The 22,817-nt window shown below is 35.2% G+C and overlaps 1 protein-coding gene across 8 annotated transcripts in view; it reads left to right on the top strand.

The window, feature by feature from the left end:
* Positions 1–22,817, top strand: part of LOC129207952 (neurabin-1-like) — a 65,742-nt gene that overhangs the window by 31,029 nt on the left and 11,896 nt on the right. For 6 of the 8 annotated variants that reach the window (XM_054829828.1, XM_054829826.1, XM_054829825.1 and 3 more), the window contains 14 exons: positions 6,363–6,495; positions 7,000–7,120; positions 7,652–7,756; positions 7,934–8,054; positions 8,527–8,670; positions 10,549–10,602; positions 12,082–12,311; positions 13,953–14,049; positions 14,130–14,319; positions 15,158–15,309; positions 16,107–16,440; positions 19,092–19,179; positions 20,261–20,332; positions 20,910–21,105. In XM_054829828.1, the coding sequence (XP_054685803.1) occupies positions 6,363–6,495; positions 7,000–7,120; positions 7,652–7,756; positions 7,934–8,054; positions 8,527–8,670; positions 10,549–10,602; positions 12,082–12,311; positions 13,953–14,049; positions 14,130–14,319; positions 15,158–15,309; positions 16,107–16,440; positions 19,092–19,179; positions 20,261–20,332; positions 20,910–21,105 (2,037 nt within the window). The remainder of the gene's footprint in view (positions 1–6,362; positions 6,496–6,999; positions 7,121–7,651; positions 7,757–7,933; positions 8,055–8,526; positions 8,671–10,548; positions 10,603–12,081; positions 12,312–13,952; positions 14,050–14,129; positions 14,320–15,157; positions 15,310–16,106; positions 16,441–19,091; positions 19,180–20,260; positions 20,333–20,909; positions 21,106–22,817) is intronic. The other 2 variants (XM_054829830.1, XM_054829832.1) reach the window with 1 other exon arrangement.

Raw genomic sequence — 22,817 nt, 5'->3', positions numbered from 1 at the left:
TTACAAGACACACAATTTTTCTAGGTCAATGTGTAGTCTCCTGAACAGTGTTTTAACAAAATGTTGCAGAGTAGTGCTTCAGCTTGGTACATCCTCTGTTGTTTTTTTTAACTGTAACTTCTGTACTTGCAATGTCATACTCAGAAAGGCATACAAAATACACTAACTGGTGGAAGATATCCAAACCCTGGAGTTTCTTCAGTAATTAGAGAATTGATGACTGCATAAATGGTCAATTGTTTGTCAGCCATTGGTCAAGCACTTCAGTAAAATACTTCTGTGGCATTAAGAAACAAGTATATGGCATGGATGTAGGCATTGATCTAGGAAAATAGAAATTTGATTTGACAGTAGATTTAAACAGAATTGCCTTGTATGTGGGAAGTCATCTGCTTTTTTTCTTGACATGAATAATGTAAGTGTATTTCCATCATGCTTGCTTTGGGATCTTTTGTAATGACAATTTGTTTGTTATAACTCATAGATTTTAACAGTTTTGAAGCTCTGTTTATCACTTGTATCAACATTACATTTGTAACTTAACATCATAACAACTTTTCTTCATATTTTATCTTAAACTTAAACTCTCCATCGTACTTTTCAGTGACTTCTCAGAAAAAGTAACCCTGTTTTTGAACATAGTTCATAGAACAAACACTGAGGAGGTGGGGAAGGCAGGCAAAGATAAGCAGATTTATAGGAGACAAGTTCATTAGCTCAACAGCTAAGCTGTTGAAAGATTCAGCATCTTTTTGATGATGATTGCTGTTATTAACACCTGAAATAGTTAACCTAGACTGATAAAGAATGAACAGGCAGTAGCCGAAACTTGTTTCTAGTTTACCTTTTGAGAGATGGAAAAAAATAAATTTTATCTTTTCATGTCATTCTAACATAAAAGAGAAGGCAAACACTCAGAAGGACATCAGTAAAAAGTGCACTCTATTATCTGAGTACGTATTTTTTAATCTTGAGATCATGAAGATGCAGTGTAGCAGAGTGTTTTTAATTGAGTAGTAAAGTATTATTCCAAAAGGCAACATGCAAATTCTTCAGATTTATTGCTCAATCATTTTCCTGCATCATCTTCTGAAGTGTCTTGGAATAGTGAGGTGATCCTCCTTTTCAGAACTGTGGTATTGATCATTGCTGGTGACAGTATTACTGCTGCTTAGTTAATTGAGTTGATCTGGTATGGCAGGGTTTTTTTGTTGTTTCTTCTTATGGCCTTTAGAAAACAGCCAGATCAACTATTTTTGTGTTCATTGTTATTCTTTTGAAGTTCCTCTTACCAATTTGCTTGCTATTTAGATTTGGTCAGGTCAAGATTTTTGTTTTGGTGAATACTAAATAAATATCCATACCTAATTCTTCTGGATTGCCAGGTTTAAATTGGTACTACCAAGACACCTGTGAAGCTTATGGATGTTCATATTTGAATCACTTTCATTATATAGGAAGTCTTTCAGGAGTCAAGTTTTTTTGGCATTTTTGTGGCATTTTGAGTAGGTTTTGCCTCTTCTGGTCATATCCTATTCATTTGGAGTCTTTCAGTCTATTTGTCAGTCAGAGAGCAATGCCACCTCCACTGAGATGGTGGTGGAGTACAACCAGGTCACAGCTGAGCTCCTCTTCCATGGAGGGAGAACGTGGATCATCTCTCAACTTCTGCTCTCAGTGTTTGAAATGAAATAATATAAGTGCACCAAAACTGAATGGATGGTTTTCTCTGTCTTCAATATTTCTTTCACTGGGATTAAAAAATGAAATACCTGAAAGTGAAAGAGCGTTTCTCCTTCTGGAGTAGGTAGCATAACCTGACTGAAACAGATACCATGTTGTCTGTCTTGTTCTCTAGCTAGCTCCAGTGCCTTTGCTACTGCAGTGAAATACAGAACCAGAGAATAAATTTTACTGGTTTTATTAAAAATTAAGTAGAGAATAGTGGGACTGGTAAAAAACCTGGTTTATTTGTGATGAAATTATCTGTATGAAATTGTCTGTACTGTAGATCTGCAGCAAGGTTGCACTTAGGCCTTTATGTAAACTGACTTGGGGGTTTTATTAAGTCATGCAGAGCTATAGGATCAAGTGTGTTAAGTGTGTGCAGCCTGTCTGTCCACCTGTTTGGTAACAGAAAGTGCTACATTGAGTGTAATGGCTTATAATATTAACCTGTTTAACAGTTATCAACCATTCTGAATACTTTTTGAAGAAGAGTTGAAGTGTGTTTAAAAAAAAAAAGTGAGCAAGGTATTTCTGTTTGCTGATTAAAGGATTTGATAGCATGAATTGACTTAAATCAGATATAGTCACTTTTCACTTAACATATAACAAATAGTGGTAATAAAATACTAACCATGTAGCTTTTGGAAACAGAGGGCAGTGTGGGTAGCGGTAAAGAGATGTCTACTTTAACTGAAGAGGGAGATTGTAAGAGTAAATTGTAAAGTGTACATTATACTTCAGTCCTACTTCAGTGCTACTGTTTCAAATGATTATTCATGTTTGCCCGGGTACTTCACATTTTGCCAGGCATCACAAAAGCAATCAGTTGGAAAAGCTGAAACTGTTCACTGTTAGATACCTTTCCCTACACTGAAACTTGTGGTTTTCATGTACGGTTTTACTGAGTGTCAGTAAACTCACATGTTCGAAGTCAGAATTGTGTTTTGGAAGAAACAGGAACGAAGTGGTGTAGTCATTGCTGGGGTGGTGTCCAGGCAGCTGCCAGGTGTTACTTTAACTGCCTGTGCAGGTGTTGTGGGGCTTTCCAGCAGATACTGCGGTGTGACGTGAGAATTTTAAAGTGATGTTGATACTGCTTCGGTTCCAATTAGTTGGGAACCCTTCTGGGCGGTTATTGATTTTTTAATCTTACTGTTTAATTACTTTTGTAATGTTCTGGTTTTGATCATGCACAAACAAATCTATCTACTAGAAATGCATATGGGAATGGCAGTCTCTGGGCTGTGCTTTGTAAGTCTATAGTAGTTTCATGGAAACACGTGGTAAACGTGTCTCTCGTCAGAAGAGTTTACCCTCTAACAAACATTCTGCTAAAACTAACAGTTCTTAAGTAGAGCTTTTTATGTGTTGCTGAGAGTTTGACTTAAGAGCAAGGTCATTGTTGTTTTTCTGTGATAGCACTGAGATGATATAATGGAGTTTTTTAGTTCTGTCTGGTGACAGGAACTGAACGGTAGGATACTTTAGACAGTAGGCTGTGGTGGGATTTTTGAGTGCTGATGTTGATGATGTTGATACTGGCATCTTCATAGAAGGAGGCAAACTGAGTTTTGCATTCAAAAAGTGATTAATCTTCCTGGTGTGGAGAATGCAGTTTGTTTTGTCTCCAAATAGATATTATTACTTTCCAAGGACTAAGTATATACTTGAAAATTTCTGGTCATGTATCTTAATTTAATTAAAATAGTCCTTAAAAATTCAGCCCTCTGTCAGATTCTTTTGGGATTCAAATTATTTTTATTCATTCTGAAGAAAAGAGGTCTTGAGTGTAAAAAGAAATTATTTTTTCAGATAGCAGGGGTTTTTTATCCTTCCTTAGCTTGAGAGGATCCAGAAGTTATTAATGTTAGGTTAACTTTCTGGATATATAACAAAGTGGTTATATGGTAAAAGGCTTGTAAAACTCATGTGGTTTCCACAGTAAAATTCATCTAGTTTCTGTTATGTTGAGACAATAACTTGTGTATGCTAAAGCAAATCTTTTAAAAATATCACTGCACGCTAATAATTTTACGATCTCTGGCTAGCAGTGGTTTCTAAATAGTAAGATTAGAATTTCTTTTGTCCTTAATGTGTTTGATTCAGTGACTAAACCCCACCAGACACAGCACAGGGATGAACTGTTTAGCTTTCTCATCAATCTTCTAAACTGTGTAACTTGTAACTTATTTATTATCCACATTTTAACTGTGTTTAATATTACTTTTGCTGCTTGGCGAGAACAACTTGCTGAGCAGTTCTGTGTTTTCTATATTAGTATCAACGATTTCACTGTTTCCATCTCATAAAAGATGAATATGATGTTATGATTGCACATGTACACAATAAAAATTTTTGTCTTTTGCCCTTGACTTTTTGACCATAGTTTTCTTAGTGTGCTCTTGGTTTTCTTTTCATTATTGCAGTGGTTGACTTCTGGTTATATATCAGTTTTGCTTTTCCTCTATTCTTTGTAAATTCAAATTTTTCTTCAAAATCATTTTTCTGAAGTTGGGGGAGGTTTTACTATTTTGAAACAGTTTTATCTTGCCTTAATTGTGAGGTTATGGTTTTTAGAATATTACCTAAATATTCTCACATACTTGCCATCTGTCACTTTGAGAGAAAAAGTATGAATTCTTTCACTTAATGGATTAGTCAGAATTGATTTCAGATAGGTTTTTCTTAAAAAGCTAATGCACATAAATATTAGTAGCCTTCATTTGCATAGGTATGTTGTGTAAAGACCTGGTCATCCCTTTGCTAGTGTAATTCTTTGGTAGATAATGACTACTGGCATCATCTTCTGCTTTGTATGTTATACTACTGAGTTATAAAGAATCAAGAAAATACAGTTGTTGGTGTCTCCAAAATTAACTATTATCACTCTCCACATTTTGCTCATTCAGCTATTTGCTGGTTAGTGATCTTTAACCTTTTAGTCATGTTATTAATACTAGAACATATGTACACTTATAAATAAGCAAGCCATTTTTTTAAAAGCCCTAGTATTTGATTTGTTCTCAAGAACTCAAATATTCTCTTTAACAACTTATAATTTGTCCACTCATTAACTTCCTTTTTATTATTTAAAATTCTTCTTATTATAACTTGACTATATTTTTAGAGATTGATTTTTCTATTGGGATGGAAAGGAACCAAACTAGACTGGTCTTGTTCCAAAGGGAGAATAGTACTTCATTAAATGTTTCTGCTTCGTATCATATATACTGATATATATTTGCAAATTCATATTTACTGATTTGGGGGAGTAGGGATGGAAATTCTATTAAAGAACTTGGCCATCTTTTTCTGATAGTGATAAGGTAAGGACACTTGAGACCACTTGTGTAGTTCTCTGTCTGTTTTGCAGATTTTTCTGTAAAGTTTATGGAAGACAGATACCACAAGTGCAACTCTTATTGTCTTTTGGTGTCCAGTTGTTGCCCACTGGTGTCTGTATAATAGTCCAAAGGAGTTTATTAGTTTGTTTATTTTTATGAGAGACTTAGGAAGAACAACTTTTCAGGAAGGTTCTTTTATTGGGGGGAAACACAAGACTTCTGAGAGTGGGTTTCTTCCTTCCTTTTCAGCCAAGTGGATCTGATCTTGCCATGTTTCTGGAGTAGTTGTTTTGCAGGATTTGGTGAAGAGTTTGTGAAACTGTCTTCCAGCTGTAGTCTGGAGGTGAAGCAGTAAGCTCCCCATAGAAATACTGAGTTATATTAGTTGCCTTTTGGTAATCTGTTTCATTAACCATTTTCCTATGTCTGAGGCTACTGCCATGCAGAGCAAACACCATGCAAATGCAAAAGTTGCAAGAACTTCACAGGCCGGTGTAAATTAACTTTGTGTCAGCACTGCACGTTCTTGATTAGGGAGATGGCTGCTGCAGCTGCAATCCATAACTGGTTTTTGTCTTACAGTGATGTTGAGTAAAACACTCAGTGCCTGCAAAAAGTTAAGCAGATAAACCTTGTTTTTCAGATAAGTGGGGGGAGGGGTATTATGTTTTCTTTTTTTCCCTAACTTATGAGTTTAAATGCAATTAATGAACATGCTGATAAGTAAAATTAACCCTGTTACATATAGCTCATTCTTCCTTTCTAGATTTTTTCCTTGATTTGTATTGTTTGTTTATCGTTTATTTTTAACAATTCCGAAATTCAGCTGGAGTGATTACTAAAAATAGTGATGTGTGTAACAAGGCATTTCCTTGTCCTGGGAAACTTCGTGATTCCTTTGCAAAATCAGAAAACTACATCTGTTTGAAGCACTGCAAGTGGCAGATGATGTGAGAGGGAAGGAAGAAGAGAGGAAGAAGGATTTGGGGGAATGTAGTCCTAAAAAAAAAAAAAAAAAAATAACACTATATCAAAGGGGAGATGACTGATTTCTTTTAACTACTTGGTGCATTTACAACACAAACAGTGATTAAGGAAACTTCTAAAACATTACTTCTGTACAAGTTGGAAACTGTCTTATAGCAGCAGTATTTATTAAATTGATTGTTGTTTGGAAAATGGGATCTCTAAAAATACCAGTTTAATTTCCTCACTGATTTTCTTTCAATTGTATCATGTTTGGAGGGGTATGGGAAAGCACTAATAAAAGTTTTCTGTTACTTTTCTTAGGTTTTCAGTACTTACTCAAATGAAGACTATGATAGACGTAATGAAGAAGTCGACCCTGTAGCAGCCTCAGCTGAGTATGAACTTGAGAAAAGGGTGGAAAAAATGGAAGTGTTTCCTGTGGAAATTGAAAAAGGTGCAAATCAAACCTTGAACACTTTTAAGAGATACTATGCGCACAAAAGATAAAACAATTTAAAACTGTATTTTCCCTGCATTTAGGTCTTGAATTTTTGAATGTTTGTTCAGGCTTTCATTTGTCACTAGTTCTGTTGTATTTAGTGAACATTAACTGGACAAGCCTCTACTAAGTGCAAATTGTCATACTTAATTGAAGTTAGGAAGGCTACATTACTGAGTGACAGGTCTGCACCAAAATACATACAAACCATAAATCTTGCTATCTCCTCCAGATAGCATGAAGCTTTGAATCTAACAGGCAGTCATAAGTACAGAACAAAAAGACTTTAAGTAGTATCTAGATAGAAAATATGTTGTCGTCATCTTTTTTTTTTCTTTTTTAATGTGATTTTTTAATATCTTTTGTGTGGAAGTACTTGGAACACTTCGAAACAGCACACTACTACTAGGTGTTACATCTTGTGTTCTGTGGCTAATGTTAGATATTTGAATCCCTTAGGTGACAGTGGTCTGGGCATCAGTATTATTGGAATGGGAGTTGGTGCTGATCAGGGACTGGAAAAATTAGGTATTTTTGTAAAAACAATAACAGATGGAGGAGCTGCTCAGAGAGATGGACGGTGAGTTTTTCATTGAATTGATTATGCATTTTACAAATTTCTAACTGAGCCAAATCATTTTCATTGGATATGCTAAGTACTGTGAATAGAAGTACAAAAGTTGAATGAAGCTGAATAAATATTACATTCCTGCTTTTACAGTTTTTTTTTTTTAAAAAGCAGGGATTTTATTTAATTTAGGACATTTTTGCAAAATAAGTGTAGATCTGCTTACAACATATACAAGAAAAGCTTAGAATGTGCCCATGTGTAAAAGGGCCACAAAATCACGTTGACACCCCAGGACATCAATCAGTGTGTAAATAGTGTAAAAATATCAAGACAAATACAGTGTAAAACTTTAATTGGTGATCTGCACAGTAACTGAAGATCGAGAGATTGTTTTTAAGCAATGAATTTCTTGGGACTCAGAATTTCTCGTTATAAATACTAGTGAGTTTTAGATGATACTTGTCATGTCAGAAATCTGTCAAGCCAAAAATATTTTTGTTGAACTGATAGCATTGAACTAAGCATGTATTTATTTTGCAGAATTCAAGTAAATGATCAGATTGTTGAGGTTGATGGAATCAGTCTAGTGGGAGTTACTCAGTTCTTTGCAGCCACTGTATTAAAAAACACTAAAGGCACAGTGAGGTATGTATGTTTTCTATGAAATAATACTTTCTTTTTGTCATTTTTCATTAATGGAGAATACAAAACTGTAAACTGAAAGTTTTACAAAGACATTGTTGAAGGCAGGAGTATGGCAACCTAATTTCTTAAGCATATCTTAAGCTTTTTGCTGTAAGGTAATTTGTTTTTCTTCTGTAGGTTTCTGATTGGGAGAGAGAAGCCAGGGACTCAGAGTGAAGTAGCCCGCCTCATTAGTGAGACCTTAGAGCAAGAGAGATGTCTGTATGAGCAGCACTATGTTCCTGATGATACAGAGCAGGTAAAAAATCATACATACATATTTTTTAAAATGCACTATTACTGCTACATGAAATAACTTCTGCAAATGGAATAAATGTTTTTGAATCAAATTGAAGAAAAACAAAAGGATAAAACAGGCAACTTGTTAAAACCAGAAAATATAAACTTCATACATTACTATTATCAAGGCACATGATTATCACTACTTGCTATACTTCCAATTTATCAATAATCCAAAAGATGTTTTTCAGTGTCAGCTGTGGTTTGTTCTATGCATGGCTTACTTAGCACTCTTTTGTGGAACTTTGAAGAAGGTGTTTGCAAGTCATCTTTAAAACTTATCATAGGTATAAGAAACTAAAAAGAAATAGTAACTAGTTGAGAAAAGTTTTGCAACTGTTTGGATTCCTTGATTGTGTGCTTTTGTTATTCTGCTACCGTAATGCAAAATGTGCCTGTTACAGAATGTCATGATTTTCCCATTTTGTCAGGATGATGACTATGATGATGATGACGATACCTATGAATCACATTTACATGGAAAATCTGTAGAAGTTTTTGATCTTCCTGAAAACGAAGATATTGGTTTACCACTGGATATGGATTCAGCGCAGTCTCTTCTTAAATTTAAAGAGGTGTGGTAGCAGTTTCTGCAATATTCTTTGTGATGCACTAGGGAGCATCTGAACCTTGTAAGATTTGGATATAATCTTCCTGTTCCCCTCATTGTGGTTTTGGGTTTGTTTTCCCAACATTGCCAGTAAATCTCCCTAGTAAATGTCCCTTGAAATTTAGGTCTTCTGTAGTTTTCTGATTCCCATCTTCCCCATACATATTTATATTAAATGGTCCTTTGATTTAAATTAAATGAAAAAATAAAACTGTTAGAAGCAGGCATTAGAACCCAGCACCACCTCCTTCCTTGCTGTGGTGTCTGAATGTTGCATTAAATAGGTATGATACTTCTCCTAATTCTTCTTTGGCCCATTGGACTTTGCATTTATGTGCTGCATAGTAGAATGGCTTTAGCTGCAGGGGGTGGAGCATGGAAGGACAGATATGCTCATTCTGAATGCTCTCGAGTGTTTGGTTAGATGTTCTTCAGGAAGACAAGAAATACACATCTAATCTCTTGGTCAAGTCCCTGAGGTCTTCTGGGAAATCTCTGCATACATAATAGCATTTGATTCTGTAGATAGGTATGGTTTTGGCTTGGAGGATTTTTTCAGGTGATCCCTTCTGTTGTGGGGGTTTTTTAATGGTGTATTTTTTGGAAGTAATGAATTTGTAAACCCAATAGGATGTTCCAGACTGTGAATCCCAACTTAACATAATTGGAAAATTGGGTTCTCTTTTCCCAAGGTTTTTATAAAGGAGCGCATTTGCTTTATTCAGGTCTGTGGAATTTAGTCAGGGATTTAAGTGTTGCAGTCTTTGGCATTTAGGGATCTGGTCGTCTTTGGTAGATTTAAGTCCCTGTCATTTTCACTCTGGAGAAGAAAAATATACTGTGAAGAAACTGTTTCATCAGATGCATACATCAGCTTATTTTTGTAAAGGATCAGTACTTTGCAGGCCTCCTTAAGTTTGCTCTCTCGATAACATTGATGTCATCGAGGAAGCTGAAATTTCAGGCTGTTGATCACTAGAGAGCAGTTACAGTTTTCTAGGTTAGGAAGCATAGCAGCAGGCTACAGCATCTTTTCATAAGCACTATATTTACTTGCGATACAGTTAAATTCTCAGCTAGAATCATTACTATGCTGTTATTAACATAATCTAAATAAAGGATAGTTATGGATTCATTTCTTTTAATGTGTGTTTGGTGCACTATGCCTTGCAAAAAAAAAACCAAACAACACCCCCCCCCCCCCCAAAAAAAAAATCACCAGGTTACAAGCGCAAAAGCACATTTTTTGACAAGTATTAGTTATTTCTTGTATCTCACTTCCCATCTGTATGTGTGCTGTTTTCTTAAGACATGTTAACAATCTTTACATTTGGTTTAGGTGTAGCCTTTATCCATTTCTAATAATCCTATGAAGATTTGTAGTGTGAAGTACAAGGCTTAATTTTAAAACAAAGCCAGCACGTTTATTTGTAAGTGCTGGTACGTTAAAATATTTGTACTGTTAAATTTTTACTTGATTCCGTGTACCAGTTGTTATAAGTGCATTGCTGCTTTTTCATTCTCCTGGCACATTGAAACATTATTCTAACCTCCTCACTTTTCTTAATGTATAGACAGCAATGTGGGATTTTTAACTATAGGTGGTCATGCATTGATTTTTGTAGCAAATAAAATACTATGGAACTTTTTTGGTTTTAAATTGAGTTTAACTTTTTTTAATAAAAGCTCATGATCACTTCTTTTGTAATTGGCAAATACTTAAGTTGACTTTATGCTGCTATAAAAACGGTTTGAAGGAAGGAAGGAATCATGGACAAATACTTAAAACTAGCATTTCAAATGTCATTTTGTGTGTGCTCATGCAATTTTTTGTTTGTTTCAGCTACAATTAAAACATGCAGTGACAATAGCTGAAGTGAATCAACTGAAGGAGAAAGTAAGTTTTCAAAGATTCTTATATTTGGTGGTGAGTTTGATGGGGGGGGTTGTTTTTATTTATTTTTACCTATGAATTTTACCAAGAATAGGCTGAATGCAGAAGGCAACAATCTGTTTTAGGCCTCAGGCTCTGTGTACTCTGTGTTATGCTAGACAGGCATTTCTAAGCTGAATACCTGCGCTCAAATTAACCAAAAAACCCCCCAACCAACCAAAAAAACCCACAAAACAAACAAACAAAAAACCCACAACCACAAAATCCCCCCTGTGCCATTATAAAAGGAATGCTTCAGTATTACTGCTTAGGGTAGAACTGAATATAGTGGAGTACTGTATGAAACAAGCTCCCAAACAAATATGTGAACGTTTTCAGTGGATAGAACTTGTCTTATTTGAGTATAGATTTGGCACTTACAGACAATGGTTTGTGGCTGATTTTTCATTACTGGAAAGTTATTTCTGTTACCTTGTTTCCCCTCTTTTCCTCCTCAAATTTCTGACCTGCTCTGGGGAGAGAATTTTTCCAGCATTTTTTTTGATGAGGATTGGTTTAACACTTCTGCTTTCTCTGAGAAAGGGTTTCTTGTTCTTTTTGCTGCTTTTTCCACTGATGGAGATCTGTGCATGGCCTTTTGTAGGTGAGCAGCTTTTTATTCCATTGCCTTTCTGTGTTGCCTTGCCACGAAATGTGTATTCTAGGACAAGTTGCAGCACCTTGCTGGGAGCGGGTAGCAAGTGGGGAGGGGGTAGTGCTTCAGATCACAATAATTTTGAATAACAGTATCTATTGGTTTTTTTCTTGCATTCTGCAATTGTTCAGAGCTCCAAGTGTAGAGAGGCGAGGCAGCCAAAACTTCCATGTGTTCTTAAGCTAGTTCTGACAGTGCTCCTCCTCCTTGCAGTATTCTGGAAATTTGGCCTAAATGGATTGCTAAGCAGCTGTTAAAAATGTTGGCATTAGTACAACTTACTGCCCAATTTTTAATTCAAGAAATTCTTGGTCCTTTCAACATCTCCCTTCCATCAGCAGGTGATCCAGTACCAGGGAAGATCAGCTGCTCTCATTTGCTTTATTCAACAAGCTGTTGGTAACAAAGTGGTAGGACAGGGAGCTTGTCTTATACAGGTCAAGATTCAGTATCTCTAGTTGTCTTTGAAGATAATCAAAATAGGCCTCTCCAGAGGCATTAAGAGATGGTGAGGTCCTAACAATAAAGGTCTTATTCATTTTATCTCTTTAAAAAGAAGCAATACTAATGAGGAAGTAGTAAAAGACTCTGGGTTTGAGTTCTAAACTTACTTGGTTTAGCAAGGGTTGGAAGAGTTGATACAATTTCTTTGAGTTCAGTGTCTTGTTTTAATATTACTGATAAGTATTTAATTGTTATTAGCTATTGTCTACTTAAACATGTATAAGCAACTGATTTTTATTTAATCTTTTAGTTTAGATTAATTCCTTAAGTATTAATCTTTTCAGTTAAAAATTGTTGAAGCAGAAAAAAATGAATGGAAACTAAGTCGAGCCCAACTTCAGCAAAACTTAGACGAAAGCAAAGAGAAAATTAAAAAGTTAGAGACCTACTGGTTAGAGGCACAGAGTTTATGCAAAACCGTAAATGAACATCTTAAAGAAACTCAAGAACAATGTGATGCCCTTGAAAAGAAATACAACAAGGCCAAGAAATTGCTTAAAGATTACCAACAAAAGTAAGTACTCCAAAATACCAGGTCTCTATTTCTTGTATGTTTTGTATATTATGGGGAAAACTGACAGCAATATCTACGGGTAGGATTTGCTTAACACACTTTCTTTTCATTTGTCAGAGTTTAGGGAAGCAGCGGGCTATACATGCTGAATCCTTCCATACCTTAAGTCACCAGCTTCTGGAAAGGTTCTCCAAAAATTTTGCTGCTGCTTTTGATTCTGAGCTTAGGAAAAAATATTTAATATTTCACTAACAAATGGTTTTAAAACAACTTAGTTGAGAAACTGTAAGGTGTCTATACTTCTGGAAGGACTACTTGAAATTTGGCATGAGGCATTTGGCAGTACCTTTTGCTGTTTATGAAAAACCCTCTAGCTTTGACCAACTTAAATGTCCCAGATAGGGTAGGCATCAAAGGATATATAATAAGAGCCAGATAGGTATGATTCAGTCTGAGTAAGGAGTTATATCTTGTAGGGGTAATAAACAGAATTCTGAGAAAAATTAAGAGTTTGGGATATCTATCTCGCCCATCCGAATGAGAGTGTGAAAATAGTATCTGCAATCTGTTAACAGGTTTGGGTGCTTTAGTAGAGGTAGTACTGCTTATTAGATACACCTGTGTATCTAGGCTTGAACACTATTGTCATGCAGTTGTGTCTATTTGCTCTACTTTCCTCTTGGCTAAACAAGGGCTAATGCAAAATACTTCTAGAAGTGTCTTGCTAATACAGAACACAACTGTTGCTTTTGATAGTGTAAGCACGTAATTTTCTTGTCCCCAATTTCTGCATTTGCTGCTTATTTTTTAAAGGCAGTTTGCATGATTTTTTTGCTTTGTAGTCCACATCCAGAAGTGTTTTCACAGTGCATTTTAGTGCTGTTTGGTGAGCTTTTTAGAGGTCTCCTTTCCCCTCTTCTCCCAAGCTTATCTGTATGGAAGTTCAAAAGTATGTTAAGGTGACAGCTAACATGCTAGTCTCCGTTTCCTTGCTGTTTAGCAAATTTCCATTATTCCTTTGACTGTCCCTGAAGCTTTTGCATTTTGTGTAGATTATCTATGCATATTTTCTGTGGGTTTTTTGTGTTATTCCATCTGACTTGCAGGAAAAAGCAGCTTTTATTTTTGTTCCTTTGTGTAATTGTTTCTTTTTGAAAACCTAGCCATTGCAATTTCTGTAGGATGAACCAAGTATAAACTTGAAATGCAAGTTATTTTCCTACAAAGAATTCTCCATAGCTTTTGGAATGAAAATACAGTGTGTGCATGTATCTCTGGAAGAGAGTAAGATTGGAGTCGTGCATGTATTTCATACTTTAAACATATGTGCAACTTGCCACTTTTAAAGGTAGAGAGATGGCTGTAACTTTGTAGAAAAAGTGTTGCAACACATCCTTTTTCAGCCCAGAGTAAATTGGACTGTCATATGTATTTTCATTTGAAGACACTAGAAGCATACAAATACATAGGTAATTTTGTGATGTTACAAGATTAATGAATCAGTTATACCTTACAGACTGATTTTTTTCAACATTTACTAACAATGCTTTTTAGTAAATGCAACTGTGCATATTTCTATTTTATGTATTTTTCTGCATTTCTATATATTACTGTTTCATATATATCTATTTCTTTCACCAGAGAAATAGAATTTATGAAAAAAGAGGAGGATCATTCAAGGCTACTTGAAGAGAGAGACCAGAAATATGCAGAACAGCTGAAAATATATCAGGAAAAAGTAAAGCAATATTATATTTTGAAATAAACTTCTGCATTCTTGGAGAGTTGTATCTCACTTCTGAATTCTCATTCTTGCAGATTTCAGAGCTTGAAAGTAAATTAAAAGTATATGAGAGAATGCCACATATGTTTGGAGGTGGCAGTTTATTGGAAGACGACTATCAAAGTCTAGCCCAATACAATGAACAGTCAAAGATAATGAAGGAAAATGAAAAAGAAACAGAATCAATAGAAGAAAGACTAAATTCCTCAGATATGTTAATTTCTGGTAAGTAGGTTGTAGGATCTTTGATTTGCATTTAACAAAAATTAGGAGGAGTTATATGTGTAGTGGGGGCTTTGTTGTTGTTAAAAGAAGTTAAGTGTTTGCTATTTCCTACTAACTGGGTAAATAAGTGTTTGACCTGAGCCAGTGTGGATATTTTTGTTTAGGTCCCCCTACATTTTCAGTATTGAAGTAAAGTATTTCTTAAATGCTGTGGGAAAGAGGAGATAGATGGAGAGAGATCCATCTTCACTGTTCCTCAGATTCTCTATTAGCGAAACCAATGTTAGCAGGACTAAAACACTGAGATACGTCAGCTAAAATCCCATTGATTTTAAGCTACGATTTACACCAAAACTTGCTATAATTTTTTTATTTGTCTTGTAATTTTATGCCCAGAATTTTTATAAATATCAGATGGTGGTTCAAATGAGAAGCATATTTTAAAAAGATTTGGTAGATGCTTATGTACTTTGTAAAGAGTTCCTATCTTAAAGAACAAGGGTAGAGAAGTACATTTTGGGCATAAGTTCTCAACTATTTGAGAACAAATTTCAGTTTTCAAGCCATAATACACTTATATTGTGATGGATTTCTTCTTTTTAATTGAAGAAATTGGGTAGAAATATATTTCAAATTAATTAGAAAATGCTATCACAATATGTTAAAATATTGTAGTATTATATAAAACAGTATTTTTATATAGTAATGATGAATCAGAATTATTCTACCTGTTAAACGTCTGAATATTTTTCTGGACAGTGGATTGGAGAACTTGCCTACCAGTTTGTTGTTTGGTTTGTGGTTTGGTTTTTTTTAAATAAGTACATATTTGTTGCAGATTTTGATGCTTTTGTTGGAGATACTCCCAGATTAGACACCAGTGCCCACAAAGCAAGAGCTCAGCTTGCTTTGAAAGTAAAACGCCAGCCACCTTCTCGATCAAAGCTGAAGGAATCTCTTGGGGCTGGACAACAGATTGCAAATCTACAGGTACCAATATTGATAGATAATAATGCATTCAGGAGCCTGAACGTATGTTTGATTTTATTTGTATTTGCAATTGTAAGTGTTGTCCATGCTTCATTCAGACTGTGCCAAAGCATCATAGGTTTATGCTGTATCAAGTGAAAAACTGTGTGTTGTTCCTGTTCATATCACATATGTGATCTCTGACATGTTCGTTGTGGCACAGTTAGTTGAAGTTAGCAAAGAAGTATGCAAGCTTGTCATATTCTATTTTTACTTATTGAAAGATTTTGATATAGTGACAGTGGTATGATGTGAAATATGCTTATCTGTCTTATACATGATCTGAAACAACTAAACACTTCTGAAATGCTTCATTATTCCATAAATAATAATTTAAGTCCACAAAATGTATAGCAGTAAAATGTTGTAGCACATTTCTGGAATACAGTTGAAGAATTGAGGTGTATATAGTTGGTATATCAGACAGCCTGTCATAGAGGGAGAAGGTTGAACTACTTCTGTTAGACTGAAAAGTGGTTGCATTGAATTGGAATGGCCAAGATGTACCAGAACATTTCTTACTTGGCTAGAGAAAGATGAGTTGGGATGTACGGGAAGATCTGTATAGGGGTGGATAAAGAAAAGCCTGTGAAATCAACTTAATGTGATTTAGATGGTATCTACAAGTGATTGAGTTAAAATTTTCTGAACTGAGGAAGTTTGTGTGTAGCATAGCATATCCTTACATCCTGGTAAAAGATCAGATAGTAAATGATTATGTCATGTTTATCATAAAATAACTTTTTAATTTGTTGAAGGATGAGGATTCAGAAGATACTGTTCTCAATAGAGAACTTTCCACTGTGTATCTAACCAAGACCTTAGAAACAAGTGAAAAATTAACTCTCCCACGCCTGGATGACATAGATCAAAAGACTGAAAAGCCTGAACAAACAGAAAGCACAGAAAGTCCTCTAGAGTCAAGTCCTTCTGCTTCCACGCACTCTTCTCCAGTACACAAACCAAACAACGAAAATAGCACCACCACTACTCATTCACCTCCTCCTGAAGAGATGGCTCCAAATTCTCCTCAAGGGTATCCCAAGAATGTTAAGCAAAGAGAAGCAAAAGGGAAAGGGAAAGAGGCCAAGGGTAAGACTTAAAGGTTTATTATTATTTTAATCCTTCAGGGTTAAAGTGTTACAGATTTTAGATATAAATGAATGTTGAACAGTAAACTACTCTGAGGGAAAGTTAATTGACTACAAAACTAATTACCTGTTTTAAAACTACTTGTTAACTCTTCAGGAAAGTTTGAAGTTAGCAAAAAAGTATAGGATAGGTCTAAATCAGTTTAGATTTATAGGTCTGAGCTTTTACCAGAGAGTCTACATGGTTCCCTTGACATAAGCTAGAGGGGAGCTAAGTCATTGACTGTGGATAATCAGTAAAGGTCTTGCCACTTCTGAGGCTAGGGGTTTGCAGAAATGTCTTAACATATCAGACGGTAAGTTTGACTGATTTCCCGATTCCCAGAAATATTCAGTGTTGGCTTTGTGCTTCCAGATGTTATTTATGTGTTGTTTAAACAAGATATGGATTCTGAATTTTTATGGGGATTACTGCATTATTCATTTTGACTTCTTAAGATATTTCTCACTAGGAAAAGGCTAAAGGTATTGTAATCAGCCTAGTCACTGCTAATCATTATTTGATAGAAATAGTTGGCTATTTTTCTTATGAATAATTGAAAAAGGGATCAGATGAAATATTCTAAATGCTTGATATTTCCTTTAGTCAGCTAGCACAATACATAAAGGCAGATTATACTTGCTGTCTTTTCTATATGGCCTGGACTAAACCTTTCTTTTAATACCCTGAAAACAGGATTTATTTTATACTCTCAGCATTCTATGTGTTTCTATAAAGTCTTAATCAAAAACTTCTCTGCTCCAGCTTCTGTTTGTTTTGTTTGGTTGGTTTTTTTCCCCCTCCACCTTACCAAAACAAGTACCTGATATAGAAGTGATTTTGCTTTCTTTTCTACAATTTTTTTGTCATGGCTGGAGTATTGCAAACATTTTCTTAAAATTGGCAGAGTCACTGGAAGAGCTAATTAATGCAGTACATCAAAGATGAGGATTAGTATTGAAAGCTCGCTCTTTGTAGGCAAAATGACACTAAATGCTACTTTCTGGTAGTCTGTTGCTTTCTAACCATATTTAAATGTCTACCCGTTATTTCACTGAAATAATCCTTTCTATTACCTTCCCATCCATTCATGTATCAGTCTATATTTTAACTATTGTGCTGTGTTTTAGAAATTACCTCTTTTATTAAAATACTACCTCTGGAGAGAGAGGTGGAAACAAAAGTCAATATTAAAATTAATTCTTCTGGTTTTGTATTTTAGTTGACAGGAAAAATAACCAGTTTAACTGGTAGTTATAATTTATTGGATGCTACATGTTTAGGAAGAGTGGTTAACTAATTAGATAAAGTTCTGATGTTGATCAGAAACTACTAATCAGATATGCCAAAAAAAAAAAAAAAGGCGGGGGGGGGAAACCCTGACTATCCTGACTATTCACCATGTAAACTTTGAGATATGCTTCCTGAAACATATAATGGTTTATTAGCTGATTGGGTGGTAGGGAGTTGTCTTCAGTTTTGTGTAGTAAACGTATTTGTTTTTTATGATCCTTGAAGGCATCTATATGCATTTCTTCATCAGGAGTTGTCTTGAAGGGAAAGCTTAAAACCTACTTTGTTTCACAAAAAGCAGGCTGCATCTCTTTCATACACAGCTTACTTATGAAACACCTGATTTGCAATATGAAACATATTTTAATTATTTTTTAAAAATAATCGAGTAGCCTGAGACTTTAAAAGGAATTACCTTCAGGAGTTGCAGTAATCTGTCAATCTATGGGAAGAGGTAGTGTGATGCTTAAGTTTGTCACTTAATTTCACTTAATAATTGAGCAGCTGGAATTGAACATGCTCCCTCTGGTGAAAAATTGAATCCTAGCAGGTTGTATTCCAGTTTTGAAAATACCATGGCCTTGGAGGAGCTTCAAGGTCCCAATTATTTCTTTAGAATAGTCACAGTTTGTATACTGTTTCCAAGAAACTCAGCTTGTTAGGATCTGTCTCCTCTCCAGGTACTGGCTATTGCGGTGGTTAGGCACGTTTTCTGGAAGTAGCAGCTTGCATACATAGCCTGTGTTCCAAGTAGGTAGCCTGGACTAGCTACGGGACTAGAAAAAATGCAAAAGGAATATCTTATAATACTTCAAGAGTAATAAAGGATGATTAAATGCTGTACTTGCTAACTGTTGCTCTAAAACTGAGTTTCTTTCATGAGTTTTACACTGGTTATCTAGTTGGTGTGTTTTGAAGTTGACATTTTGCAAAAGAAAGAAGTACTTTTTTTCTAAACCTATCTTTATCTTTTGTTTGCATTCCATTGAAGCAGAATATTATGGTAAGTTTTATCTTTCTGTAGACAGTATAGAACTACTGTTTATCAAAAGCAATATTTTTGATTAGTCATAAGCAACTGTTGTGTTGCCTTTTTTCAGTGGTACAGCACAGTCAGAATGAGGGGAAGATGCCGTAGAGAGTAATTTATGTTGATATAGCTGTAGTATTTTCAGCTAGTGTCTGCATGTGTGGATGTGAATTTTAACACTGTTACTCAGGTTTTAGTATCTTATTCACTTGGAAGCATCATCATAAGTACTTGAAACTTGGAAGTATTTTTAGAATAACATTATTATTTTTCACCCCTCTATGAAAAGCAGAAGAGAAGAAAAATGAAGATAAGACAGTAGAAACAAATGAAGGAACATCATCAGGCAAGTCCAAGAGGAGATTTCCAGATTTTGGGTAAGATTTACTTGTGTTCATTTGGAAATAAATGGTTTTCAGCATTACTTTTGGAGAAGAGCGTGTTCTCTAAATAAAAAATTGTTGAGGAAATCCAATAATGCTACTTCATAGCAGCACCACTGGACAGAGTCTTTTTCATCTTGAATTTGTAATGTTGCATTCATGTTCCTACCACACTTTGATTTTTGTCTGCACTTTTTTCCCCTTAAAGAATTTCTTGGGGTTCTTCAGTTTTTATCTGAATACACAATTTCTCTATGAATTAAATTGCAAATCCATGCGTAGTTTTATGTCAAAATATTTTTTGAGCTTAGACTCTAATGTTATGTCCTGCTGGCATTACAGTCTGAAATAGATACCTGTCTTGCCTTAATTTCTTCTACGGTAGAGGTGTCATTATACAGGGTTTGGCTGTAGTAACTGCTTTCTGAACTCTTCCTTGGAGGTGGGCAGCAGTGATGAGTGGATCTCAATTTCATTTAGAAGATGAGATTGGGAACTGGGGTAAAACAAAAGTGCAAGCTCATAATATCTGGAAATGCAGTATGGTAACTGAGTTCTGGGGATTTCAGAGAAGAGTTGCTAAATTTTGCAATAAGCCTTGCTCCTTTGGAGCCAGGTATAAAGCTTGTGGAAGCCAGCTAACATCGTAGGCTCAGACTGGTACTGCAACAAATAAATCATAATATATAACATAAAAATGATAACTTATTTCACACATAGAGAATGTATTTAGTGACTTAGTTCAAGTCACTCTGCATTGCATATGCATGTTTATATAGCAATAAAACTGTGTTCTTCGTCTTGGTTGTATCCACTACATACTAAGTTTCTTTGGGTATTTTCTGTGTTTATTTTGATTATATGTGGATTTTGAAAGGTACTTTCATAATTCTGTCATGGTTCTTAAAATATGAATGACTATTTTTTTAATTGTATGCATAATCTGCAAAATCATGCTCTGTGTAACAACAGGCTTTTTGTAACTTGAAATCAATGTAAAAACTAACTTGCTAATTAAAAAAGTAGCACTGTGTAAATGTAAGCACTTTATGAAAATTGTATTTTTTTACTACAGTGGATTACGGAAATCTGGAGGCAAGGGCAAGAAACAAGAGAAAGAAAATCTGAGAGGTTCTCTGGACAGCAGGTAGTTGGTTTGTTTTATTTGTTTAATACATACATGCTGCATTCCTAAAATTTTTAACCTAAGAATTTAAAACTATGATTACTGTTTGATCTTAAAGTACATTCAAGTATAACAGTGGCAAAATTCTGTGAAGATTAATATAATGATGTGGAGAAGAGCTTCTAACCTCATGAAATAAGAAAAATACTAATGGTATAGAGGAAACAGTAAAGCAGGGTTACATTTTTAAGTAGCTCATAAGTTTTAACACGTACCCTATCTTAAATACAAAAACTATATTTTGCTTGGGAAGATGGATGTTGAATAAATTAAAGTAGCAAATTATTTGAAATTGTTAAGTTGTTGTGTGAAATACTGCAAAAGCTCTTTAATTTGTGTTGTTCAATAACCCAAATTATTTTGCATGGATACTTAAAGGCAAGTATCAGTTCTCATTTTAAGTATGAATTGTGCTGTGAAATGGGTAAAAATGAGTGGTGTGTGTTTTGAGTTTGTTGTTGTTTTGTGGGAGGGTTGTGTGTGTGCAGGTGAGGTTTTTTTACTGCCGTTTAAACACAATTTAATCTACTTATTTCAGAGGTTCCCGAGAACTGCTGGACGACTCTGGCAACAATCTGTCTGCATCAGATTCAGATTCCCCTGTTCCTACTTGCATGCCTTTCTCTTGGTTTGGAGACAGCCACAAAGAGCCTCAGATTTCTAGTAGCAGCCTGCACGTTACTCAGAGCAGGCAGGACAGTTGTGAACACGGTCAAGAGAAGAACAGAAGCAAGGTAAAGATGACTAATTTGTGCTTTGAATATTTAAGTGTTGTATCTTGATAAAGTAAAACCATCAGTGCTTAGTATGTGGAAGCTTGATGGCTTAGTTCTTGATCACATCACAAACATGGCTGCAGATGTTTGAGACTTTACAGCCCTCACAAGCAGAGACTGTGTGAGTCTTCTCATTCCCTCCTGTTCAGTTTAAGCATCAGTGGACACTGTTCAGGCTGCAGTAGCATCTAAGGAGTGATCACAGGATATGTTTTTTCAGTTTTGTAACGCCAACTTTAGGATAGTATCGTTTTAAAAGCCAAATCTGTTTCCCTGTCTAATACTTGGAGGAAGTGTACATAAATAGAGGTCAGCTTCCCAGGCACTTGGCCAACCAGTTCTTATCATACTGGTATGTAGGGTTGGAGTACCAGACAAGTGGATGAAGATAGCATCCTGGTTTTCATTAACAAATTTAGTATTGAAAGCCAAGAGACATGTCTGTAGAAAGCGGCTTCTGAGTAACTGATAATGTTCTAATAATTTGAAGCCTTTTAACCACATCTTAAGAGTGAGGCTACACAGTTCCGTCTATAACCGTACAGTTATCATCTTTACAGTTTAAACTATTTGGAAGAAATAGTTGCAAAACGTAAGAAGTTTAACAAAACCTTTAATAATGTCCTGGTTTGTAGTTTTGTTTACCTGTTGACAGTATTGGGATTAAAGTTTATGTTTGTGCTGTCTAAATATTTTGTTAAAACCTATTTCAATGTAAGGCTGTTACTAACAGTCTTATTAACTTACCTTCATTCTTGTTTCCTTTGGATTGTGTCAGATTCAAAATTGTAGCTGTTTGAGTAACCTCATAAGCTAGACTTATTCTTAAGTTTCACGCTTTTTCTTCACTTTGGTTGTCTAAAATACCCTTTCACTTTTTACTTTTCCACTGTGTTATTAAAGAGAAATGAGTTGCAAATCTAGAAGGGAAACTTGCCAGGTCATAGTCTGTGAAGTCACTGATATTTTGCATAGATAGCAGATAACAAGTTGGCTTTCCATGTTTCCAGATGCTTATTGCACTAAAATGCTGTTATAGTACATTTTTTAAATGACTTTGTTTTCTTAGTGTGAATTTACAGTGGCTGTGACAGGAATAAGCTGTTTGCATACGTAGTTTGTAAAAAATACAGAAAGTGGTTTTAGAACCATACAACACCTTACTGTAACACAGGAACTTAAGAAGAGTGGGAACTTTTTAATCTCTTAAGTAGACCTACGCTATACAGAATACTGTCCACTGTGTGTCAGACTTGTGTATTTACAGCTCCTGCATTATTTGCTTCTGTTGAAGCATGTAGTGGCCAGAAGATCTTTCTGTAAATAACCCAAGGATTTTGGGACTGCAAGATATATGTTAAGGGGATATGCATACACTTTGGGACACTTTTTTCATTAAATAGAAGTGCATGGTTGATCTCTTAATAGGCTGTAGCAAAGCTATCGAGATGTTTTCTGTATAGATAAACATTCAGTGGTTTGGCTTTCATAGAGTCATTGTTCAGAAGAATCCATTCTTCCCCTCTTCATTGCTCCTCTCTTCCTGATTCAAATAATTTTTCTGAGCATAGTAAAAGTCCCACTGCTGCATTTCTACTATAAGCACCCATAATGTGCTTAAGCACCCCTTAATGTGTTTATATAGACACTTTTGTTGGCAATCCAAAAGA

The sequence above is a fragment of the Grus americana genome, chromosome 6 (genome assembly GCF_028858705.1).
Source record: "Grus americana isolate bGruAme1 chromosome 6, bGruAme1.mat, whole genome shotgun sequence".
NCBI classification, from domain to species: domain Eukaryota; kingdom Metazoa; phylum Chordata; class Aves; order Gruiformes; family Gruidae; genus Grus; species Grus americana.
Note: the sequence above shows the minus strand (reverse complement) of the source record. Positions and strands in the feature narration are given on the sequence as shown.